The sequence below is a fragment of the Protopterus annectens genome, chromosome 1.part0, assembly GCF_019279795.1.
Source record: "Protopterus annectens isolate FY-2018-M chromosome 1.part0, PAN1.0, whole genome shotgun sequence".
Taxonomy (NCBI): domain Eukaryota; kingdom Metazoa; phylum Chordata; order Ceratodontiformes; family Protopteridae; genus Protopterus; species Protopterus annectens.
The window spans coordinates 1,546,216,008-1,546,239,586 of NC_056725.1; the positions used below are offsets into that span (position 1 = coordinate 1,546,216,008).

Consider the following 23,579-nt stretch of genomic DNA (forward strand, 5'->3'; position numbering starts at 1 on the left):
TTTCATCCAGAAAAAAAGGAGGTCATCGTCCCACTGTACTCATCCTTCATTAGACCCATTATAGCATACAATGCCCCATTTGGTATGTACCTCTCAAGACATCTGCAACAACTGGAAAGGCCGCAGAAATACCTCACTAGAAGAATCACAGGCCTAAAGCAGATGCTCTATGCTGACCATCTTAAAAAACTCCAGCTATACTCTGTTGCATATTGTCTACTCCGAGGCGATCTCTGCTTAACATACAAGGCCATGTCAAACCCAGAGCTGTTGGACACGCTACACTTAAAGAAATCCCAATTCCTCAGAGCCACATGCTCCAGGGATCTAAATCTTGTCATCACAATAAACAAAACATGCTGGAGGGATAGGTTCCTGAACCAGAGACTCCCCAGACTCTGGAATAGACTGCCCGTACATGTCAAGCAGAGCGCCTCTTTGGCCCTCTTCAAAAGGAACCTTGATGTTCGGATGGGAGAAAGGAAATTCACCCCGGTGATCACGTCAATCACCCTGCTAGAAAGGGGTCCAGGGAAGTAAATAGTGTGAGAAGAAATAGCCAGGGAATTATGGCTAGGCTTGTATAGGCCCTAGGGCTGATAGCCTAGTACCAACCTATGAACCTATGAACCTATTCCCAAAAAAAAAAGAATTTAGTTAAGTGGCAAGCAATCAGAGTTGCCAGGATGACCTTCGAAAAGGAATATTTGGATGAAGAGTTTTTAAATTAAGGGAGATGTTCCTATGTAGTGGATACCCTGCAAAAGAAATCCTTGAATGTTTGGGGGAGGTTTATAGAGGTTGGGGTACAATATACACCCCACTTTTAGGCGTAGGGTTGGTTAAACCAAAACCCAACGATAGAGATAATAAGTACCAGAAAGCATGTGTGATGGAATTCATCAAGTTCACAGGTTCAATTAAAAAGATTGTCAAGGCAAACTGGAACATTTTAAAAGTGAACAGACTTTTTTGATATAGTGGGGCAAGAACCTATATTTTCCTTTAGGACTAGAAACAATTTTAAGAAAGAATATGAATATTTTGTACATGTCACTCCTAAGGTAAAAAGGGCTACCACCCCTTGTGGAATGTGTAAACAGTGTCCATATATCAACAGGGCTGAATCAATAATTTTGGAAAATGGATTAGGAAGTAAAATATTATTCTGTAATGGTAATTGTAACACCAAAATGTTAGTATATCTAGCTAACTGTGGAGGTTGTTCAGCATTCTATGTTGGTAAGAGTGAAAGGGCTTTAAAAGACAGAATGTATGAACACCTCCATGACATTAAAATGAAAAAAGAAATGAGTGCATTATTTAAACATTCATTAATTTGTGTAAACTTTTCTAATTTTAAATTTGGGATTCTGGAGGTGATTAAAAAGAACCCCAGCAGTTGTTATTAAACAAAGAATTGAAATGGCAGCTAATGTTAAAATCTAATGTGTTTCCTGGTTTAAATGACTATATCACAGTTAAACCTGTTTTAAAGGCAAAAGCCTCCCAGGTATAAGGGGAGGTATGTTAACATGGATCAGATATATACATATATATTTTTTTAAACAGTGTGTGTATGCTTTTAAACCACATTAATTAATTAATTAATTATTATTTAATTTGTTAATTATTTTCATTGAATAGTATATAAGTGGTATGATTCATTTATTTGATATCTGATGAAATATTGTGTCTCAAGACGAAAGCGCTTACCAGTTGAACGTTTTTATCATTGATTAAAATTGTTTGTTACCAAACCTAGGGCAGGACTGCTTTACTACTTTATTGGTTGTTACTGTGTTTTGTGGTCTAAATGTAAAAGCATACTGAGTCTTTTTTGGAATTATTAGAAAGAAGCTAGAAATTTCTGGGTTCTGTCATATGGACGAGAAAGTAACTTTTTACAAAGTTCATAGAGTTATAAAGGTTAAGACAGAACAAATGGTACCTTTGTTTATGTTTTGTGGAAAGCAAAATGTTTGCAGTGTTTTTAATTACACAGTACACAGAATATCATTTTATGAAAATGCAAATGTGAAATGAGAAAACCTTTTTTTTTCTTTTGATAATGTGTGATATATATATATATATATATATATATATATATATATATATATATATATATATATATATATATATATACATTTTTGACTCTGAGTATGAGATGGAATGGCTTAACAATTCTCTACTCCTTTTGGTAAATTCTGCAGAATCGTTCACTTTATCCTGAACTTTTAAAAATTCAGAATGGTGGGAGCTTAGTTTTACATCTCATCCAAAAGATAGTACTTTAGGTGTCAAATAAACCTCTTCTGCTGCACGATAGTCACAGTCCATTTACCCATAACCATCTTTTTCCCATTTTTTTAGATGGGGTTGGAGGTGTCACATCAACAGTTACAGTCATCTAGAGCCAATATTCACAACACCGGGTGGCTAGCCCGAGATTTTCTTCCTTACCATACAGACAGACACATGGACACATACTCGCACGCATGCACACACACACACACACACACACACACACAAGTGCATATTGGAGATGTACGTAATGCTAGAACTAACAGTCCAATATATGAACATTTTCAAAATATACACAAAGGGTCTGTAGATTCATTATTTTTTAGTGCATTGGCAAAACCTAATGCTTCTTTTGGAGGCAATTATTTAAAAAGTCTGTTGAATTTAGAAAGTAGATTTATCTTAAAATATGGAACACTAAAACCTCGGGGGTTAAATCTAGAGGTTAATTTAAATATTTAATATTTAAAAAGCCATTTTGATAGGTAGTTATTGTCATTTAGTTGACAGAAATATCAGGATTTGTGTATGTCTCTTTAAATTGGAATGTTGTCTTAATTTCAATTATGTTCAATTATGTTTAATTGATAGCACTTGTATATATATTGCATCTGGAAGTTTGTATTTTATTCCTTTGAAGGCTGTTGGAGCCGAGGTACCGGAATAAATTTTATCCTGCATTCCTGTTTCCTGCTTTATTTGGTTTGTCTACAAGTCTGTGCTCTGCTGTTGGTTGCTGCAAAGAAATTATTTACTTAATTTTATATTATACTTTTTCCACAAAAAAAAAACAAAACAATGTCTAATACAGATGAGTTTGTACCTTTGGCTTTCTTCATTTTTATAGTCCTAGTTGTTCTAATTGACTAAAAAAATAGCAATAGTAAGAAAAATAACAAGGTTCATCATTCTTCTGTTATTCTCAGCGATTCAAACAGCACTGTTAACTTTAAGATATACACTTTTCTCTTTCCACTCATTACCTGTCATCTTGAAAGCAGTGGGCTGCAGTGACCACCCATTTATCAGAAATAAGGGCACCTCCACAGTGGTGATATCCCTGCACCTGAAGGCTGGCTTGCCACGGCCATTCTCCCTCCAAAGAATCAGTCCCACCTATAATTCTGTTGCTGGCACTTTGGAATCCGCAGTCTGGAAAAGTAATAAAGGGGAAACAACAGTCAGTGTCATCCAGAATTTAGACTTTTAAGCTTTTTTGTTTGTTTTTGATAATGACTTGTAAGAACCCTAACCTCTTTAGGAAGATTGCTCAGAATGCCATTCCATGAACTATATCCAACGTATTATGTTAAATCACTGATTAACTTTGTGATGCTAAACAAGTTCTGCACACTTTTATTAAAAAGAATCTGAACAGGAAGATCCCTACAGAAAATAAAATGGCTTAATGCAGGATGCATACAATTTGATGGAAGTAGTGAATTAAATTTCTAGCTGTTTTATTTTTGGACTTATACTTTTTACATTCTATAATATTGCTGATTCATTTTGTGACTCTAGAGTCCACTCTGCAAGCTTCCCGTTTTAATATGCTGAAGACTATCCCACTGTAGTTGGAGACACCTAGCACAGCTTTGAACCTGCCATCTCCAGAATGTGAAACATCTCGTAATGTGCAACAAATAGGCAACATGTGAAACACATATTAACTACACACTAACAAATTCAGCGAGGAAGCTCACAGGATGCTTAAATGTGTTACTTTATAATTCTGCAAAGTTCTTTTGATGAATTATGATTCAGTATTATTTACATGGATATCAGTGAAAAAAAAATCTTAACACTGAATGTATGACAGACCCTTTCAATGTGGAGCAATGCGGAACATGGATTTTATAAGACCATTCCCACAATGAGGAACATTCCTCGTAATGGGGAACACTTGAGAGGCATGACCACTAGGGCAATGAAGATATAAAGTAAAAACTAATTGCTGCATTCAGTATGGAGGACACCATGCATGCTTATGTTTGCTTGCATAGGGGGTAATTTTGATGCCCATTTTGGGGGATTTTCTAAAAGTAGTTACTTTACATCATACATTGAAATGAGATGAATATGAATATACAGGTGGATATCAACACCCTATTTTGTCTACTAGTAAAATGATTCTATCTGGACAGTGTTTTAAAAATAAAAGCAAAACCAAAGGAAAAAATAGATGCAGCAATACAGTTCTTCCCTTTATTATCCAAAATTTAACTCAGTTAAGCATCTTCATTTGCAGAGACTTCATCAAACCTCCCATTTATTTGTCATTCAGAGCTCCCAAGTTCCCTGAAAACATACAGGGGTGCTTGAATGATGCAACAATAAAAAAGAGGCAGTGTCTGTTAAAATACTTGTGTGTTCCCCCATAGCAACTGTTTGTATATAATAAGTGAGCACTGATTATACTGTCTTCTGATGTCAATGTTATTCCTCAAAAGACATTTGCTGAACAAAATGTTAATACTATTAATACTTCACATAATGTTGCAAAACCATAATCTGGACACCCAAATCTTGGAATGTTGTAAAGAATGGGCTACTGTGCTGTCTCACTTAGTGGTGCAGTGCCTCATTTTTTGTTTTTTGTTTTTTCATATATGTTACACGCATTTGAATAATAAGAAAGTAGACAGATATACAACATGAGTAAAAAAAGGCCTATCTCAAAACTAAACTGCATTATTCCATAGGCTGCCATAATGCTATCAATGAAGTCTAGGAACAAGTTAACAATACATATGATTCACCCCGGTTTGGATTCATTAGTGGGCAGAATCTGGAGCTTGGTCTATTAAGGAGAACGCCAGCATATCTTAAAGCATATGGAAGTGAATGGGAGACCAAAACAAAGATTTTTTTAAAACTGTATTTATTTATTTATTTATTTACCAGGTAAGTGAATGTGTCCATCTTGAACCCTTTTTCCCATGATCAGGTTCAAAACGACAAGGGTTAAATACAATATACATGCATACATATTATATATATATATATATATATATATATATTTATATACCACATGCATAAACCTTATGGCAGAGAAACGTCTTACTCCCCTAAGGCTGTAAAAATATTGAGCCTCAACACAAGGATCTGTATATATATTTATATATATATATATATATATATATATATATATATATATATATATATATATATATATATACAGCATTCCTTCAGGCTGCTGCTGATGTTCTTGCTTTCCCAGTTTCTATTCTAATAAACCACTCTATCACGGAATCCACAGTCCCTTCCATGTGGAAGCAATTTTACACCCTTCTAATACACAAAGGAGGAAACTCCATAGATATAACTAATTTTAGACCCATAGCCATACTCACACCACTCTCCAAAATTCTGGAAAAATGTATACACAATCAAGTCTTATACTACCTTCTGCAAGAAAATCTACTCACACCTACCCATCATGACTTTCATCCTATGCACAGCACTACAACAGCTCTCCTGTCTTTCCTAAACTCTGTATCACTAGCTAGAGACAGTAACAAACTTATTTCCCATCTCATTGACCTCTCTAAAGCCTTTGATACAGTCTCGCATAAACTTCTTCTCCTTAAACTAGCAAACTTACACTTCCTTCCATCCACCATATCTTGGTTTAACAGCTATCTCTGATAGACTCCAATCAGTCAAATGGCTCTCAGCTTTCTCCCCTCTTCTTCCTGTTAAAATGGGTGTTCCACAAGGCTCCATCCTTGGGTCACTTCTTTCTAACATCTTTACCAACCTTCTCTACTCTTTCTGTCCTGGATCCTCACTGATACAATACGCAGATGATTCTACACTTATCACTATTGCTGAATCACCAACTCAACTAAAATCACACACACAGTCCTCTTTTAACTCTGTAAAAAACTGGCTATCTGAAAATCAACTTATCTGCAATCCAAAGAAAACCAAATTACTACTCTTTCTCCCTAAAAACCTTAACTACATAAAGTCTTCCTTCTCCATATTGTCACAAAATAATACTCAAATACAGGTGGACACCAGTACAAAACTCTTAGGTGTTACTATTGATGATAGACTAACCTTTGATTTACACGTCAATAATTGTATCCGAAAAACACATCTCAAGCTAGGTCTCCTCTATAGAAACAAAAAATATCTTACCAAAACAGCAAAACTAACCCTTTCAAATTCCTACCTCTTACCCACTTTACTCTATAGCTCCCAAAGTCTCACCAGCCTCAACACTGGACTACTAAACAAGTTAGAAACAACTTATAACAGGATTGACAGATTTGCTGCCCAAAATTCTTACAAATCTCATCACTGTCTTTCACTAAAAGAATGAAATTGGCTCAAATTACCTAACCTGCTTCAGTATAATCAGTTTCAGATTATTCACTCCATTCTCCACAAACCCTCTTTCTGTCCAACTATCTCATCTCTAATCTCTCGTTACCTAACCACTAGATTACTCCGCAGTTCTGAACAAGGCCTACTAAAAATCTACAAACCAAGGACCAAAATGGGTCACTTAGTCTATAGCTTTAACCCTTCCAAGGCCTGGAATAGCCTACCACTAGATATAAGATCCCTTGAACATCCAAATCAATTAAAAAAAGCTACAAAAAAATACTTTCATGAAAAATGGACCTGCCAATGTAATTATCCCCCGTAAACACTCCCCTATAACCTTCTATTTTCCTTCTCTCTTCCTTCCCTTCAATAAACAAACTTCGAAAGATAACCAAAAAGCCTTCTTTAGCTATGTCGAGAATCTAAGTGGCAACTTGCAGATATGCTCTGAGCTAGTGCAAAATAGCACAAAATATACTGAACCTACTGATATTGCCAACATCCTGGCAAATAGAGTCAGTGCAAACTTCACCCCCTCTCACCCCCAAAAGGGCCCACAACAATACCGAAAAAGTGTAGTGTCCCAGAAATCACAGACGTACAGGTGAAAACAGCCCTTTCAAAAGCCAAAAGCACAGCGTCAATGGGGCCAGATGGTGTCCCAGGCTGTATCTTGCATGAACTACAGAACAAACTAACCCCCCACCTAAACACACTGTTCAACCTCAGCCTCTCCACAGGCTACATGCCCATAGAATGGCGCACAGCAATGGTTATTCCACTCCACAAAGGAGGGGCCAAAATTGACCCTGGTAACTATCGCCCCATAAGCCTGACTAGCCTAGTCTGCAAGGCTATGGAGTGCATCATCATAGAACTCATTAACAAAGACATTGGGAACCTCCAAACACTTGACCCAACCCAGTTCAGCTTTGTTAAAGGCAGAAATAGCCTATTAACCTGGTTGACTTCTTCAAGACAGTCACCAAGGCCACAGATGAGGGGAAGGTGGTTCACTCAGCCTACCTTGACCTCGCCAAGGCTTTTGACACCATTCCCCATTCGGGTATTACAGAAAAACTCACCAGCCTGAACGTAAACCCCTACGTCATGAGATGGGTTGCCAACTGGCTTACAGACAAAACTCACACGGTAAGAATAGTGGGCTCCAGGTCCGACTCTAAACCAGTCACAAGTGGTGCCCCACAAGGCTCGGTCCTGGGACCCCTACTGTTCGGCATATACTTCTCAGTAGTACAGGCAAACACAGGAGGACTATGGCTAACCAAGTCCGCCGATGACTGCAAACTGGGAGCCATAATTGACTCTCCGGCTGACATGGACATTTTCCAAAAGGGCCTTACTGAGATGGACACCTGGTGTCAAAGTCATGGTCTCAAACTAAATGCCAAAAAATGCATAACCATCCCGTTTTGGAAAAACAAAACCCCTATGAATTACCACATAGGTGGCAGCCCCCTTAATACAGAAGAGGTAATAAGAGATCTAGGGACCCAGGTAGATATTAATCTCTCCTTTGACAATCATATTGCCAAAGTAGTTAGGAAATCCTTCTATGTAGCCCATCTAATTACTAAAGGGTTCACATCTAGAAATAAAGAGGTTATAGTGCCCCTCTACTCGTCACTCATCAGACCCATCATAGAGTACAATGCCCCATTTGGGATGTACCTCACAAGACACTTCCAACAATTGGAAAGACCACAAAAGTACCTCACCAAGAGGATTACTGGCCTCAAACATATGTCCTATGCAGCCTGACTGTAAAAACTCCGGTTGTACTCAGTGGCATATCGCTTATTCAGAGGTGATCTCTGCCTGACTTACAAAGCCATGTCCAACTCAGAATTGATGGACATGCTCCACCTAAAGAAATCCAAGTCACTGCAAGCCACTCGCTCTAGTGAGCTAAACCTCGCCACAACAATAAATAGAACATGCTGGAGGGATAGATTCCTGTCAGAGAGACTCCCCATGCTTTGGAACAAAATTCCTAACTACATTAGGCAGAGCCCCTCACTAACACTCTTTGAAAGAAGCTTTGATGAGTGGATGGGTAACAGAAAATTCACGCCTGGGATCACTTCATTGTCTCTTCTTGACAGAGGCTTAGTTAATTAATCAATGGGGCGGCGAAAGCTGACATACTCTGGCTAGGCTTATAAATGCTCTCGGGCAGATAGCCTAGTACATACCTATGAACCTATGAAACTATGAACTACTTTATCTTCTCCTCTTGCTACATCACTGTACAAACATAATAAAATATTTCAGCTATGTATCTACTGCACTATTATGTATATAATATGTAATTATGAATGTATCCCTCTGATGAATGTATTTCTATGTATTTCACTTGCCACAGTTTAATGTATGACACTGTAATGCAATAATGTGTGGTACTGATGAATGAAATGTGTGGCACTGTCATGCAGTAATCTGTGGTACTGATGAATGTCTTTCTATATGTATTCAGTATGTAAAATTTCTATTTTTCTGTTGGAACTTTTCTCCTCAGGCCTCTGCTGAAAACGAGCAATTGCAGCCCAGTCGGACAAACCCCGGTCAACAAATATAAAATAAATAAATACATATATAAATAAATAAACATATATATATATATATATATATATATATATATATATATATATATATATGCATACACATATATTTATGAGTATAATGCTATTAATTGTCGCTGAAATTCAACAAAGCATAAGACACTGTAGAATTTCATTGTCAATCAATTATTAAAAAAAAAAAATCGAACTCTAGTGATTGCTGATGTAAAAAGTACATATACATTTGCAGTTATTATTCACCTGAGAACCCAATCCCCAAAAAGTACATCTTAAAAAAGCAATACTTGCACAGCTATCCCTATATGCCCCCATCCCAGAGCTAGCTACACAGTTATACAAATGTAATGAAAAAAATCACACTGAATAACATTAGAGTGAACTTTTAGCAACTTGACTAGCGTAATTTGCCCAGCTGTTCTATATATACATATATCTACAGATATATCAACAGTTTAGTGCAGTCTCTCAGTCAGCAAGTTTATCAAGAAGCTGGAACAAAGCCATAGAGGTGTAGGGAGAATATGCAGACTCCATGCATGCAGTGACTGGAACCCCAGGTTTTGGAGCTGTGAGGTAGATGCCACAAAGTCCCAGCACTGTCTGTAGGAGGAAGGAAGAGTACCATAAATAATTCCCCCAGTCATTTCTGTAAGTAAGACGATTCTGTATGACTTTACATGAAAAATATATATGGTGCAGAGACAGAGCTAACAGTAAGAAACCATGTCTGAGATTTAACACCGAACTAAAGCTTAGTGGTTAATTTGTATCTCACAACATGCATTCCTGAGTGTTGAGCACTGACTCTGCAGAGTCTGCCTGTTTTCCCTGAGTCTGTCTGCACTTTCTTGGGTGTGTTCTGACTTTCTCCATAAAAACATGCTGATTCACTGCTACTGCAAAACAGCCAATGCTGTTATATTTATACTTGCCCTTGTGGCCAGGGTGCATCTGAAGAAGGTCTGTGAATTTCCAGTTTACCTACCTGGCTAGCAAACAAATGAAAGAAAAGATGTGCTGTATGACAGTTGCAGGCAGAGGGAGATGGGTTCTCACTGCAGGATATACAAACTAACTCTGTTTCTCCTGCCACGTACCCCAGAGAGTAGTCCAGCTCAAGAGATGTATCCCATTACTTGTGGCACAGTTCCTATAACTTTTAATGAATCTGAGAAGACTGGTAACTGAAAGATGACATGTCACAGATTCACAGTTACACATTCATGTAACATGTATTCAGCTTCATTAGCTAACTAGGAATGCAGACTCCTCCTCCCAGCTAATGAATATCATAGTGTCATCCCATGCATCTGGGTGGTTCTTAAATTGCTGCAGAGTTTCATCCAGCAATACTTACATAGGTATACAGTTCTACAGCCCTAATACACTTTGTGTTGGAAACTTATCACACTTCATTGTTCTGTTTATGGACTTGTGAAAGTTAAGTATAGTAAACATTACATTGATATGTACTATTATTCAGTCTAAGAAGTGATGAAAAGAAAAGTTTTTTTTTATTATATTTTATTCATTATATATGTATATGCATGCATTGCTGCCCAGGTTAGTCCCAGTAGAAAGTGACCTACGTTTAGGGAAACCTGAAGCAGTATTCATACTAATTAGGGAAACATTGGCTAAGGTGCCAAGGGAACTCCTCTGCTCTTTTTGACAGGGTCATCAAAGAAATGTCCCCGCATGGAGAGTGTTTGCAGCATGCTGGTGAAGGAGAGTGGTGAAGATGAATCAAACATGCAGTACAAAGACACTGCTGAAATGGAATTCCCTGTGTCTTCTGAGGTGGAGGTTAGAATGAGTATATTGTTTTAAGAATGAGTATCTCAGAAATTTCTGACTGTCTTAGGACTGATGATATTTCAGATTGTGTGCAGCAACAAAAAGTTAGATGAGACACTGGACTAGGAATCGGAAGTGGAAATAATTTTCTAAGCAAAAGACGATAAGGTGCAACATGTCCCTTGTGTTGTTGCAGTGAATGGAAACAAAACAGACAGTGAAGTATGCTGGCTGACCAAAGATGTGCTATTATTGTCGAAAAGACTCATAAGAGGATGTGATGGGACACATTATTTGTGTGGAGAGAGGGAGCACACAGTTTAAAACTGTATAATGATACGTACGAAATGTTTAAAGGAAGACCACCATTGCCTGGGTTGTAGAGAGACAGATGGAGAACAAAAAATAATACCTTGCAAACTGAGGAAAGTGAAAAATAAAATGCTACTAAAAGTGAGCTCATGCTTGAAATTGGGGAAATATTTATTTATTTATTTTTATTTAACATTTGTTGACCGGGCTAGTCTAGCTGGATATATGTCCATTTTTCAGTAGAGGCCTGGGGAGAAAAGCTCCACAAAGAACAGACAAATTTATTCTGGTAAGGAAGGGGGTGAGAAAGAGGGGAATGAAAATGAAAATGTCTTATTGTCAAAACTTTATGATATTGTGCCAAAGGAAGGTGGTGAAGGAGAAAGAAACAATACTTATGAAAGTGAATAAATTGTCAAAAGGTAAGTTGGAAACAGGGTTATTTATAAAAAAAAATAGACAGATGAGGGAGGTAATATAAGGAAAAGGCTATTTTTATGTTAATGTTAGCAATATAAAATCTGAGTTAAGACGTTATATTTTTTGAATGCTGTAAGAAGGTATCTGTAGGCATCATGATTATTAGACATTCAATTTTTGTATGGAAGTTGGAGAACATAGTGCCAAAGGCTAAAGGGAAGATAGATCATATGGGATATCAAGAAGGATGAATGCTTTGGGAGGACTGTTGTGATAAATTGTGGAAAAATACAGGTATTGCATGTTACAGGAGTTAAGTCAGGAAGAATGGCGGTAGAGGACTGTAGGATCAGAGGAAAGGTTGTAGGAATAATAACAGCATAAGCATATACTGGTATAAAAGAAAGATTACCCCCCGGATTTACTAATCTTCCATGTAAGACTAGATTAGTCTTACACAGAAGCGCCAGTGTAAGAGTATAATGGCAGGGTGACATGCATATTAATGAGGCACGCTGCCTCAACTCTAAAGCTTACACAGAGCGTGGACGAGTGTAGGGGCCGTGTCGGACTGCCGAGCAGTCCAAAAATCCATGCCCCTGCAATGAAGAAATGCAGCAGTTTCGAGTTACATGAGCGAGTCCGCTCAGATGTGTACAGTGTAACACTACACTACCCCATAAGTTAAACAACTGACAAAATTAAAAATAAAAAGAATTATATATTTTTTTTCTTCCGATATAGCTGCCCGTATTTGTGCGAGTTTGCGTGGGTTTGCCCAATGCTTAGCTACAGTTAGCAGCTTAGACACCAGAAGAGAATAATAAGAAAAATATATGCAAATTAAGCAAAATAGCAAAAGCATAATGGTTAGAGCCTTCGCACAAAGAGGAGGCATTCCTGGTTCAAGTCCCACTACTGCAAGTTCCATTTTCTGTGGGAAATCTGTATACAAAAATATTTCCTGACATTTTTTTATATATAAGTTTTGTAAAAAGCACTGAAATGTTAAATGTAGTAATGAATGAATTTTATATATATATATATATATATATATATATATATATATATATATATATATATATATATATAGATATGAAGGTGAAATAGTTTTGCATTCTGAGGCATGAGTACCCTATTTTAAGCAATATAAAGCACTGCTAAGCACATTTTACCATTATTGAGCATATTTAGATACAATTACGCATAGCTGCACACAGCGCTAACCAGCACAACCACAACATATTTGCGCGTAGCTGCGCACCACGCTAACATGTGCAACATCGGGCAACTTCGGGCAATGTCGAGCAACGTCGAGCAACATCGAAGAACGTTGAGCAAAGTCGGGCAAAGTTGAAAAAAGTCAGTTAAACACACTCACACCTCCTTTACTGTACCTTATCCAGTCAGGTCTGGCCAGAAGGAAAATAAAAAGCAGTGACAGGGCTCAAACTCAGGATAGTGTGCACTGTAGTCACAGCACTTAACCAGTGAGCCATGACAGCATTTCTCAAACTTGCAATTTCAACAGACACATATCTATCAAAGGAATTTTAAACATTGCCAATATCAGCTAAGCAGGCTTGCCTACAGCTGAGTTTTTCCAAAACTGGCCAATCACAAATAAGTGCGGGAAATGAGGCATATTTAAGCTCCACAGGTGAGAATACTTGCTATAACTGGTTGTAGCTTCCTTCTGTAGTCAGCATGGCTGGTGTTGGTGAAGGCACTCGATTTATAGTGCAACACTGGGGCATCCAGGAGTCCAAAGTAATGGTTTGGCTCCTTGTCCACAATCATGAGGAAAGACTCCTGCAGGGCCAGTACCAGGGTACCCAATATAAAATGGAGGCCTGGAACAGTATTGCCCGTGATCTCACCAGTGCCACTGGTGTTTCTTGGACTGGTGAGCAGGTCAGGCACCATTATTCTGACCTGAAGTGATGTAGGAAGGATCAACTGGACCAGTGGATCCAGGAATCCCGTACGATGCCTAATGCCCCAGTACTGAGTAAGTAGCCAATGTATTAAGTAGTTAAGAATTGCTATGCTTGTCTATACTATGGATAGGTATGTCTCAATATCACTGCATTTACTTCACAGCTGCAGGTGTTCGGGCTATGAACCAGCAAGCCCATGAAGATAGGCTGCAAAGGCTGCGTCATGAGGCAGGTTACTAATTATTCTGCATGTACTGTTATATAAAATAAATGAGAGAGCCTTCAAAAAGACTTTTAACCCAATTAATAAAAGTGTAATAATCCTTTAATAAATGCATGATCCATGGAGTGCATTTGTGTCATTTTCTTTGATATGTTGTTGTACTGTTGCATTCTATAAATAGTAGTGTTGTATTAAGCAGTGTCAACCCACACTTGGGTAGGCCCATATAACGTGGATGAAGGGAGTGCCAGTAGCTTGTATGCATATGTACAGCCCTCAACTGTTGGTTCATGCCCAGCATGTACAGGTTAATCTGGCACATGAGTAGCTTGGTATTGTGTTCCCCAGAAATGTCAGTGTGCTGCCAGAAATGTAGGGAGCTGTTAACATATAACTGATACTTTCACCTGAACATATCTAGATAATTATATGAAAGTAGAGCTGTCAGTGTGCCATCTTAGCAGTAGTGTGTGTGAGCAACTCTCAAAATATGTAGCAGTAACATCTGCATCTTGGATAGTTTGTATGTAAGATACAGCTCGTATATAATGATCTAGCAAAATCCAATTGCACAATATAAGGACATTGGGTAGTGTAATAATACATGTAAGGGACATATAACTGCAGTTAATATGAATGTAGTGAAAACTAGAAGGATATATAAGTTGTTAATTGAGCTATCTTTTCCCACCCTACTGTATGTGCATAAAAAATGCAATTCCACACCTCAATCGGTATGTCTAATCTCAAAACATTTGTTGGGACATATGTCATATTGGTTTATAAATATTTGCATTTATTTCTATGCATGTGCCCTGTTAAAATACCACAATATTGGTGGCCTGTTGCCATCAATTCAACCTGCATGCTGTTGTAATGTCCACTAATGTTCTATATATGCATGTGTTATGCTTGCTTTTTAACTGTTCAAAATCTGGTGTGTTGGTTTAATGGGAATACTTCTGCATGCTGTTATAACTAATTGGGAATGCTGCTGACTGTTACTAACCTATATCTTTATTAAACTCTCCAAAACATAGTTCGTATGGGAAGGCCGGTTCCAGTGGACCCACCTGTCCCACCTCAGCTGGCCATGGCACCTGACACCAGCAGATCTGGTGCCCAGCCTGGGACCTCCTCCTCCATTGGCCCTGTGCCACCTTCAGGTGGAAGCGCTGTAGGGGGTGGCACTTGGCCCCCCCGTGTAAGTGTGGGCGGAGGGGCACCTATCACCCTTCGAACGGTCCGGGCTGTGGTGCATAGAGAGATTGAACGTTCTGTTGCAGAACCTCTATGCCAGCTTGAGGCCCGCGTGGTGCAACTCCCGGGTCAGCCTGCCCCTCCTACACAGCCCCCAGCACAGCCACCCTCTGAGCCATGAAGGTGCAGTGGTGACTACCCATGGGTGGGGACCTCAGTCCCACTGTTTCCATCTGGGGGCTCATGGGCTTGTGATTTCCAAAATCCCTCCCCGTCAAAAGTGTTCACACACCACATGTGTCATATACCGCCCCTGTATGTGTCTTGTTCGTCTTGTCTGTTTACCTCCCCAACCTACCTCCCCAAATATACCTACTTCCCCTACCCCACATTCCACTCTCACCTAAAAAAAAGGGCAATGTGTTCCCCAAAAATAAAAGTATGCCCCATACATAGCTGCCCATTTTGCACACATGTCCACTGGGCACATAAAATGTTATTTAATTGGCATTACAACATACTTTGTTGTCCTCACCCCTCTCTCAGGGGTTGAAGGGTTCATATCTACCTCCAAATTTATTGCATACGCACAGCTGTTGTTGTTGAAGAAATGGGCAGCTATGGACCTTCCCTACACCCGTCCTGCACATCCCAAGCTATTTTCCATACTGTCTTTCCCTCTTTGTGCCCCTTTTTCACCACTTTCCTATATCCCCATTATTCTTTTCTGTCAAAGAAATTAGCGCGGGGGTGAGTGGGAGTAAGCACTATTAAGCAGTAGTGAGCGGGTTTGAGCGGGTTTGCACTTGGTTAAGCAATGTGCAGCATTGCGCAAACCTACTTACAACTGCTTAAAAGTGCCTTAGTCACTCTATATGTGAGGGCCCTTGTTCTGCTCAGGAGCAAAATAAAACACCTCTGGAAGTCTCCAACCCCAGACCTTGCACACACTACACAACATGAAGTACCACTAAGCCACAGTAGATATACATCAAGTTGGTGCTTAAATAATTATATCATGCATCGGAATGAGTGAATGTAAAGGAAAATTAGGAATACCATACCACACAACTTGTTCTGTGGATGTTGACCAAGAGTTATTGTGGGATTACATTACATGACTGTGGTAAGAGAAGCAGCCATTCTAGCAGGAAATAATGTTACACCATCACTTTACAACCTCACACAGTATAACAGCAGGACAAACACTGGCATATCTGTTTAGGGCAGAGGCCATACCTCCCAACTGACCATAATTTTCAGGGATGTCCCTGATTTTGACACAAATGTTAGCTCTGTCCCTCTAAATCCCTCCTACAACTACTGACCTTGGCCAGAAATGTGGTGAATTACACTTAATGAATAATGACAATAATTAAGAGTTAGACACTTCTTTTACTTCAGAAAAGGTGTATTAATTCATATGCACTGATTCTCTCAATGTTTCAACTTAATTGCACTAATATTTTAAAGGTGTCCCTGATTGTCCCTGACTTTTTCTTGACTTTTCCCTGAGTCTGTTCAAATATGCACCTGATTGGTTGAGAGGTCTGGCAGGAGCAGAAACACAGAGGCATATTAGCCTTTCTGCTATTACACACTGTGCAAATAGCTTTGGAAGGAGTTTCAGAAACATACTGTCATGTAGGAATACAACACTGAAATACAAATGGATGTAGCCATGGTACTGGTAGCAACCAACTGTAAGAATGCCATTGCTCTATTGCTGAAAATACCTGTGTGGTGCACAGACAAAAAATAACAGGCTATTCTATGGCTATCATGTGGATAGGTCCACAGTTGGGAGTTATGCAGACAGACTACTTGCCTTGATAAACTAACATGTACACAGCAACCCTGTAAGTCCAGCAAGATAAAATCCACACAATACTACGTACGCTCTCTGTACTTCTGCAACCCTACCCAAATGTAGAATATACCTGTGTGTGCAGGGTCTACCAAGGATGTAGGTAAGCATACTCACTGTACTGAAATGTGTCCAGTTTTTCTGAGCAGCTTGTGCTAATGTCAACACTAAAAAAGCACAAACTGTTTAGAACTGAGTAAATTAATATTCACAGTATAGCAGTTCACAAACAATTCTTATGCCAAAGGAATACATCTCTATAACTAGCTAAGTATGGCAGTTAATTGTAACAGATGAAAAGAAAGTACATCTTTTCATGTATCTTGGGGTAGCATTTTGAGGGGTGAGTACATTTCTACACTGACAAGTGGGTACTGGAAGCAGCAACATTAGGTCTGAGTACAAAATGTAAATCTCTGGCTACATCCCCTGGCTTCTGATATAAAAACTATACCAACCTTCTGTTTTAAACAATGATGTCCACACCAAACAAGGATGATCTCCATCTTGGAAAGCTGAAAGGGTCATGCCTACATGAGTCAGCAATTTATAGTACTGGGTTGCTATGACAGTGATTACTGCAATTACTACATAGCAGGCTGCATGCAATTAGCAAATGGTGGCCACTAATTGGTTCAGAGGCCATCACATGCTCATGTGCAAATTCCTACAAAAGCAGGCTGCAATCTCTGCCAACAAACTCAATCACTCTATTGCAGAGACTGACAGAGAGAGACAAAGAGAGAGAGAGAGACAGAGAAAAGGAAAAAGAAAAAGAAATATTACCAAATCATACAAAGGAAAGGTATGTGACACATATGTATTTACTGGCATGTAGTAGATGTTATTGAAGAATAGTCTACATAATGTGAAACATTCATATGTGGCAGCAGTACTTCTTTATGCACAGATGTTCTGCTTAACTACTGCTATGGACAATATTGTGTGTACCTGTAGGCAGTGGGACATACCTGTGAAATGTATAGCTCAGCATTAAATGTCAAAGATCTGATCCATGTTATCTGTGTTCTGTACAGTAGTGTGGCCAATGGCTGTTGGGGGGATTAGCGCTGACATTATATAAACATGGGTGTGACAGAACAACACATGCATGATAGTCATATTAAAGTGTAGCTTAGCATTGGCAACTGCTGTAGCAGTCTAGTATGCTTATCTAGCATTTGTTGCCATATATACCCCCCAATGTTAGTCTGTGTTCATATGTGACTCCTGTTTATGTTGCAGCAAGGCCCAACAGTTCAGCTGTGAGGTCCAGGGACCTACAACAGTGTGCACCATGTGTGTGTATGCCACACACATACGGAGAAATATATATGTGTCATATATATTCACATCTGTATATGTGCATAGAGCAGGGGACATATTGCAACTGTTTGCGAAGGGGGGATATATGTTGGTGAAGGTTAGTATGCGCATATTTGTATGTAGGTTTTAGTGTGTGACAAACAAGACAGCATACAGTGCTGGTATATGACATGTGGTAGTTAAACACTGTGGGTGGTTTGTTCAGTTTGCAATGTTGAAGTCAGTAAGGCCTACTAAAGCTACCTGGGCTGTGAACACCTTCAATGCATTTATCCCAAGACTATGCAATTTTATTAATTACTGTACACCTTATATCCTTTGTATAATTGATATTCTCACTATGAAAGTTGAAATGTATATGTGCCTACATATATATGTATATGTAGACAAATAGATGGGTATATGTATGTATATATATATATATATATATATATATATATATATATATATATATATATATATATATATACTCATACACACCTACATCTACTTGTTGTAATAGATTCTCTGTACTGTTGACTGACTGTGATGGTCAATATGTTTGTGAATACGTCAACAATATGTATCTGTGGAATAGCTTAGTGGAAAACTGTTTATGTTATGGTATTATGGGTTCTTGCTTTGATCCTAGCAAAAGCTGTGTATTCTGTTGCTAGGCAGAACAAGTGCTATTGCATACAGTGTGATTAAGTCCCTTGGTTTTAACTAGGGTGTGTCATTGGAGGCTAAAGCACTACATCTATGATTATTGATTGGTACCGATGTTGAATGCAAATCCTGTGTGTACTGTAGTACTAATTGAAGCACTGGGCCTATACAGCAAAGTATGGTGCATGTCCACATTGCTTGCATCCACTGTTTTGTGTGGTCCCTGTATTCATCACAGATTACATTTCTCAAGATTAAGGTTGTGTAAGTACTGACACACAGTACTGTATAGTACACACTGAAAGGTTATCTGGGTTGTCATACCTTTGTGCCCTGTAATTATGTCTGATGTGTGTGTGGGTATGTCTGTAACATGTCCTTTGACATATGTGTGGTAATACATATAACTGCATATCTAGCAACATTCATAGTGTACTACAGCAGTATGTGACCTATATTCCCAATTGTGCACATATTTTGGCCACGGGTTTGGCATTAACAAGTTGTGTGTATAATAGTAATACATTTACTGGACCTTACACTGATTGTGATGGATGATATATTTCTTTACACATCAGCTTGATGTATATCTGCTGTGGCTAGGTGGTGCATCGTGTTGCATACAGTGTGCCAGGTACTCTTGTATAGTCTTATATAGAGATTTTATTTTGTTGCTGTGCAGAACATGGTTCATTAGATAGAGAGTGAGTAAGGCACTTTCAAGCAGTTGTGGGGTGAGCAGTGATAAGTGGCAGTTACAGTGTTTCACTCTTGGTTAGCTTATAGGTTGCTATATATGGCAGTTCAGTGATATCTGTACTGTATAATGTTAAATGTGCCATATGACGCTCAGACATATTTTTGTATTTATGTCTTCCAGGGATCATGGCCCACCACAGGAACCCGAGTTACAGTAGTGCTGAAGATGATATCGTTACTAGCAATATGATTCAGCACTACCATCTCATGTTCTCATGAACCAGCCAGGACTAGTAGGAGCGTACTGCAATGTGGCAAGATGTCTGCAGGGTCAATGAGGTAGGCCTGCATAACCGCACATATGAGCAGGTACGCCACCACTGCAGTGATCTTCTCAGACATGTCTGTCAGCGTGCCGCTGATGTGCATAGACAACCGCTTGCAACAGGGGGTGGTGTTAATATCCACCCCCCCTCACCAGAGTGGAGGAGCTGCTCATGAGCCTGGTGGCACCTGCCCAACAACAATAGCAGCAGACATACACCATGATGGAGGTTGGAGCCACCCAGCAAGCACACATGGAGCATGCAGGTAACATGGCATATCTGTAGACTACTGTTATCTGTATTGGTAGATCATGCATCTGTGAAATGTGGAGTGTGTTGTTCAAAGATGTGGAGCCTGTTGTTGTGCAATACTGATCATTTGGAACATAATCTGTAGCCCTGTAAATGCAAACTGTTGTTGTACTGTAAGATTACAAACACATAGTAGGAATGCCACAGTTGTGGCCACTGACAAACTGTCTCATCTCTATGTAGGTCCCTCTGGGGTGACATCAAGGCAGCGGACAGATGCTGGTGAGTGTGTTCTACATTTATTATTGTAAATAAAAAGTGCATGTCATAGTTAAGGTGTAGGCCATGTACACATGTAACACACATACCCATAATGCATGCTGTGCATGTTTGGTGTAAGAGAACCACATCTCATTAATGTGATTAGCTGCCTCAAACACATGCAATACCCAGACCATCTCAAACAAATGTGGCTAGAGTGTAGTGCCATTGGATAGGCACAGTTGATGCTCAATATGCACATAACATACACATCTATGTCATACACAGAACATTTTAGCATGCTACACATAAAGGATTCCCAAACCCTCTGTAAAGACACACTCCAGTATCCAAAATCTCAATCACACATTACACATAATATACCGAGGGGTAGAGGCCTATCCTGGGGCATTGAAACACTCTGCAACACATTCATGTCAGGGAATGCTCCTTATTGGCCTCCTTACAAACTCACAAAACAACTGCTTGTGAAATGGTGAATTTAGCCAAGGTAGTACAGTTCCGGCACAGCATGATTAGTGCTGGTTTGTGAAACATTTGTAGCCTTGAGTGACCACCTGAGGCTTCATGATGATTGCCTATGGTACTATACCCCATCCAATTATGTAACCACAGTACTACACATAGCTGTCATTGCTACACACCATAATGATGCGTGTGTGCACACATATGCACCTCTAAACAGTATGCATAACAATCACCATTTGCACAACTGACACACATATGTCTTGTGATGCTATTGGGTGGCTAGGTGATATGACACATATTGGGTATGTGTAATGTTTAAATATGCAGTTGTGTTTTAGCATGCCATGTCATGGATGAGACTGGCATGTCCACAATATGATCTACACTCACCATAAGTACCGTACATTGGGTATGTGGCCGAATGGTATTCCATCAATTATCCATGCACCACTGCTGTTGTTGTGTGGATACTCATCATGCATGTACTAAAAATGTGTCCACAATTATTTTCTAAAGACACAGAGGCTGTAATCAGCATTGGATACCTATCTGACACACAGATACACATCCAGCAATGGTATGTACACCTGTGAGTTATGGTGCACAGTACATCACAAGGTTATGAATACCTGCACAGCAATGTTGTGTCCATGTTTGCATTGTGTTCCAGGGGGAGGGCTATCACCTAATAACAAAACACATGCATCAAAGCCATGTATACTGTTAGTAACAAGGACTGACTACACTTGCACTGCATGCTGTTGAGCAACACATGTCCTGCATGCTGATGTCTGATATGACTGTTTTTCTTGTGAAACTGTACCCCACCATCACCTGTTATTGTGTATGTTCTGTGATTGCTGGTGTTGTGTGTGTCTGCTTTCTGGAGGAGTGTAGTTTTGTGTGTGTGCATGTGTGCATGTGTGCATGTGCACATGTGCACATGTGTACATGTGCGCATGTGGTCTGAAGTCATGTTCAGGTCTTAAAGTGTGTTTCCTGTTTTCCTCTCACAGGTGGCGAGGTGGGGCTGGTTCAGTACAGCAGGGAACCTGATGTCACTGAGACAGACAGTGATGATGAGGATAGATGTGTTGAGGCACAGGCAGGTTTGTCAGGGTCTGTTGTTGGGCCACCAATTGACAGTGCACAAGTCTCCACCCCATCCATGCACACAGTCATACTGCCTGTACATCCATCATCACCATTGCCCTTATCTGAGGGACAGTGTATGGTTGGTACTGGCCAGGACAGTGTGGTATCTATGGCACATGTATCAGGACATAGCAGCCATAGCCAGATGTCTGGAACAGTACCACATAGGCAGATGCCCAGGGGTTCTCATCAGAGCACAGCTGGTCATCATGCCCCTGGCAGATGTGACACACCTCTTTCTACCACATGCATGTTCCAGGCTATCATGGAGGCACAGACATGAATGGAGCAGTACACCAGACAGAGGCTAAGGGCACAGAGGGCTCATTACACCTCTGTAAATGACAGTATCCTTGACCTAGCAGGTGCCATACGTAACTACACTGAGGTCATTGATAGACGTTGGGGTGAAATATTGGATGTCCTCCACAATGTCATGTCCATGTTTCAGGACAGTGCAGGGTGGTTGAGATGTCGACGTGGATGTATGCCAGCAACATCACCAGCTGTAGGTCACCGTGGATGTCCAGCAAGTCACAGCCGCTCCCATAGTGCCAGTACCAGCCCCGGCAATGTTGGGGGGGGGGTGTCCATAGACCATCCTAGCAGACCACATGCATGTGGCTCTGGCCGGTCCCATCAGGGACCTGGATCCAGTGGACATATGTCAACCTCTTCAGATAGTATCCAATCTGGATTAGCACCTGATACTGTCTGTAGCATCCCTGCCAGGCACAGGTTCCATATCCATGGCCAGAAATGGTGATCTGTAAAGCCTGCCAGGTACAGTCTGTAGCTGTCTCACAAATCCCCGTATATGGCAGCCACATGGTGGAACTGTGTGCATGCAAACACACACACACATAAACCAGAAACCTAGGGCAAAGACATACCTGCACACATGACATCAACATTGCCCTTTAACAGTACTCATGGCCCTCACACACACACACTCACACACACATGTCGATTGTATGGCTCAGTGTAGGCCTCTGGCAAACCAACAACACACCCTGTGCATATGATGAAACCTGTGCCACCTCCTGTCATCTGTAACACTGCTGCAGGAACAGGCTAACATGATGCTGATGCAAAGGGTGACTTTAATAAAGTATAGCAATGGTTGGATGTGTAGCATGTTGTCAGCAGTAAAGTGTAATGATGTCCTCGAAGGTGTAGCTGAGCAGGCATGATGCATTAAAGCTGTAATTAGCAATGTTGTATTGTTTTCACCAGTGTTTATTCCAATTGTGTTTTGTTTGCCCATGTGCCACTTGGCTGATGTGTGTAGTTGTGTCAGCATGCATTATACAGTGGACAGTAAGTGTTGGGTGTGTGCAACACACGTTTGCAGGTGTTCATTTGTGAACATGGTGGAGGTGCACTGTCTGCATGTACATGCATATTGGACACATAGGC

The 23,579-nt window shown here is 39.8% G+C and overlaps 1 protein-coding gene across 3 annotated transcripts in view; it reads right to left on the reverse strand.

Annotated features, from left to right (window-relative positions):
• The window catches only part of TMPRSS6 (transmembrane serine protease 6), a 1,200,807-nt gene that overhangs the window by 145,543 nt on the left and 1,031,685 nt on the right, over window positions 1-23,579 (reverse strand). For all 3 annotated transcript variants that reach the window (XM_044068021.1, XM_044068020.1, XM_044068019.1), the window contains one exon: window positions 3,288-3,456. In XM_044068021.1, coding sequence (XP_043923956.1) covers window positions 3,288-3,456 — 169 coding nt within the window. The remainder of the gene's footprint in view (window positions 1-3,287; window positions 3,457-23,579) is intronic.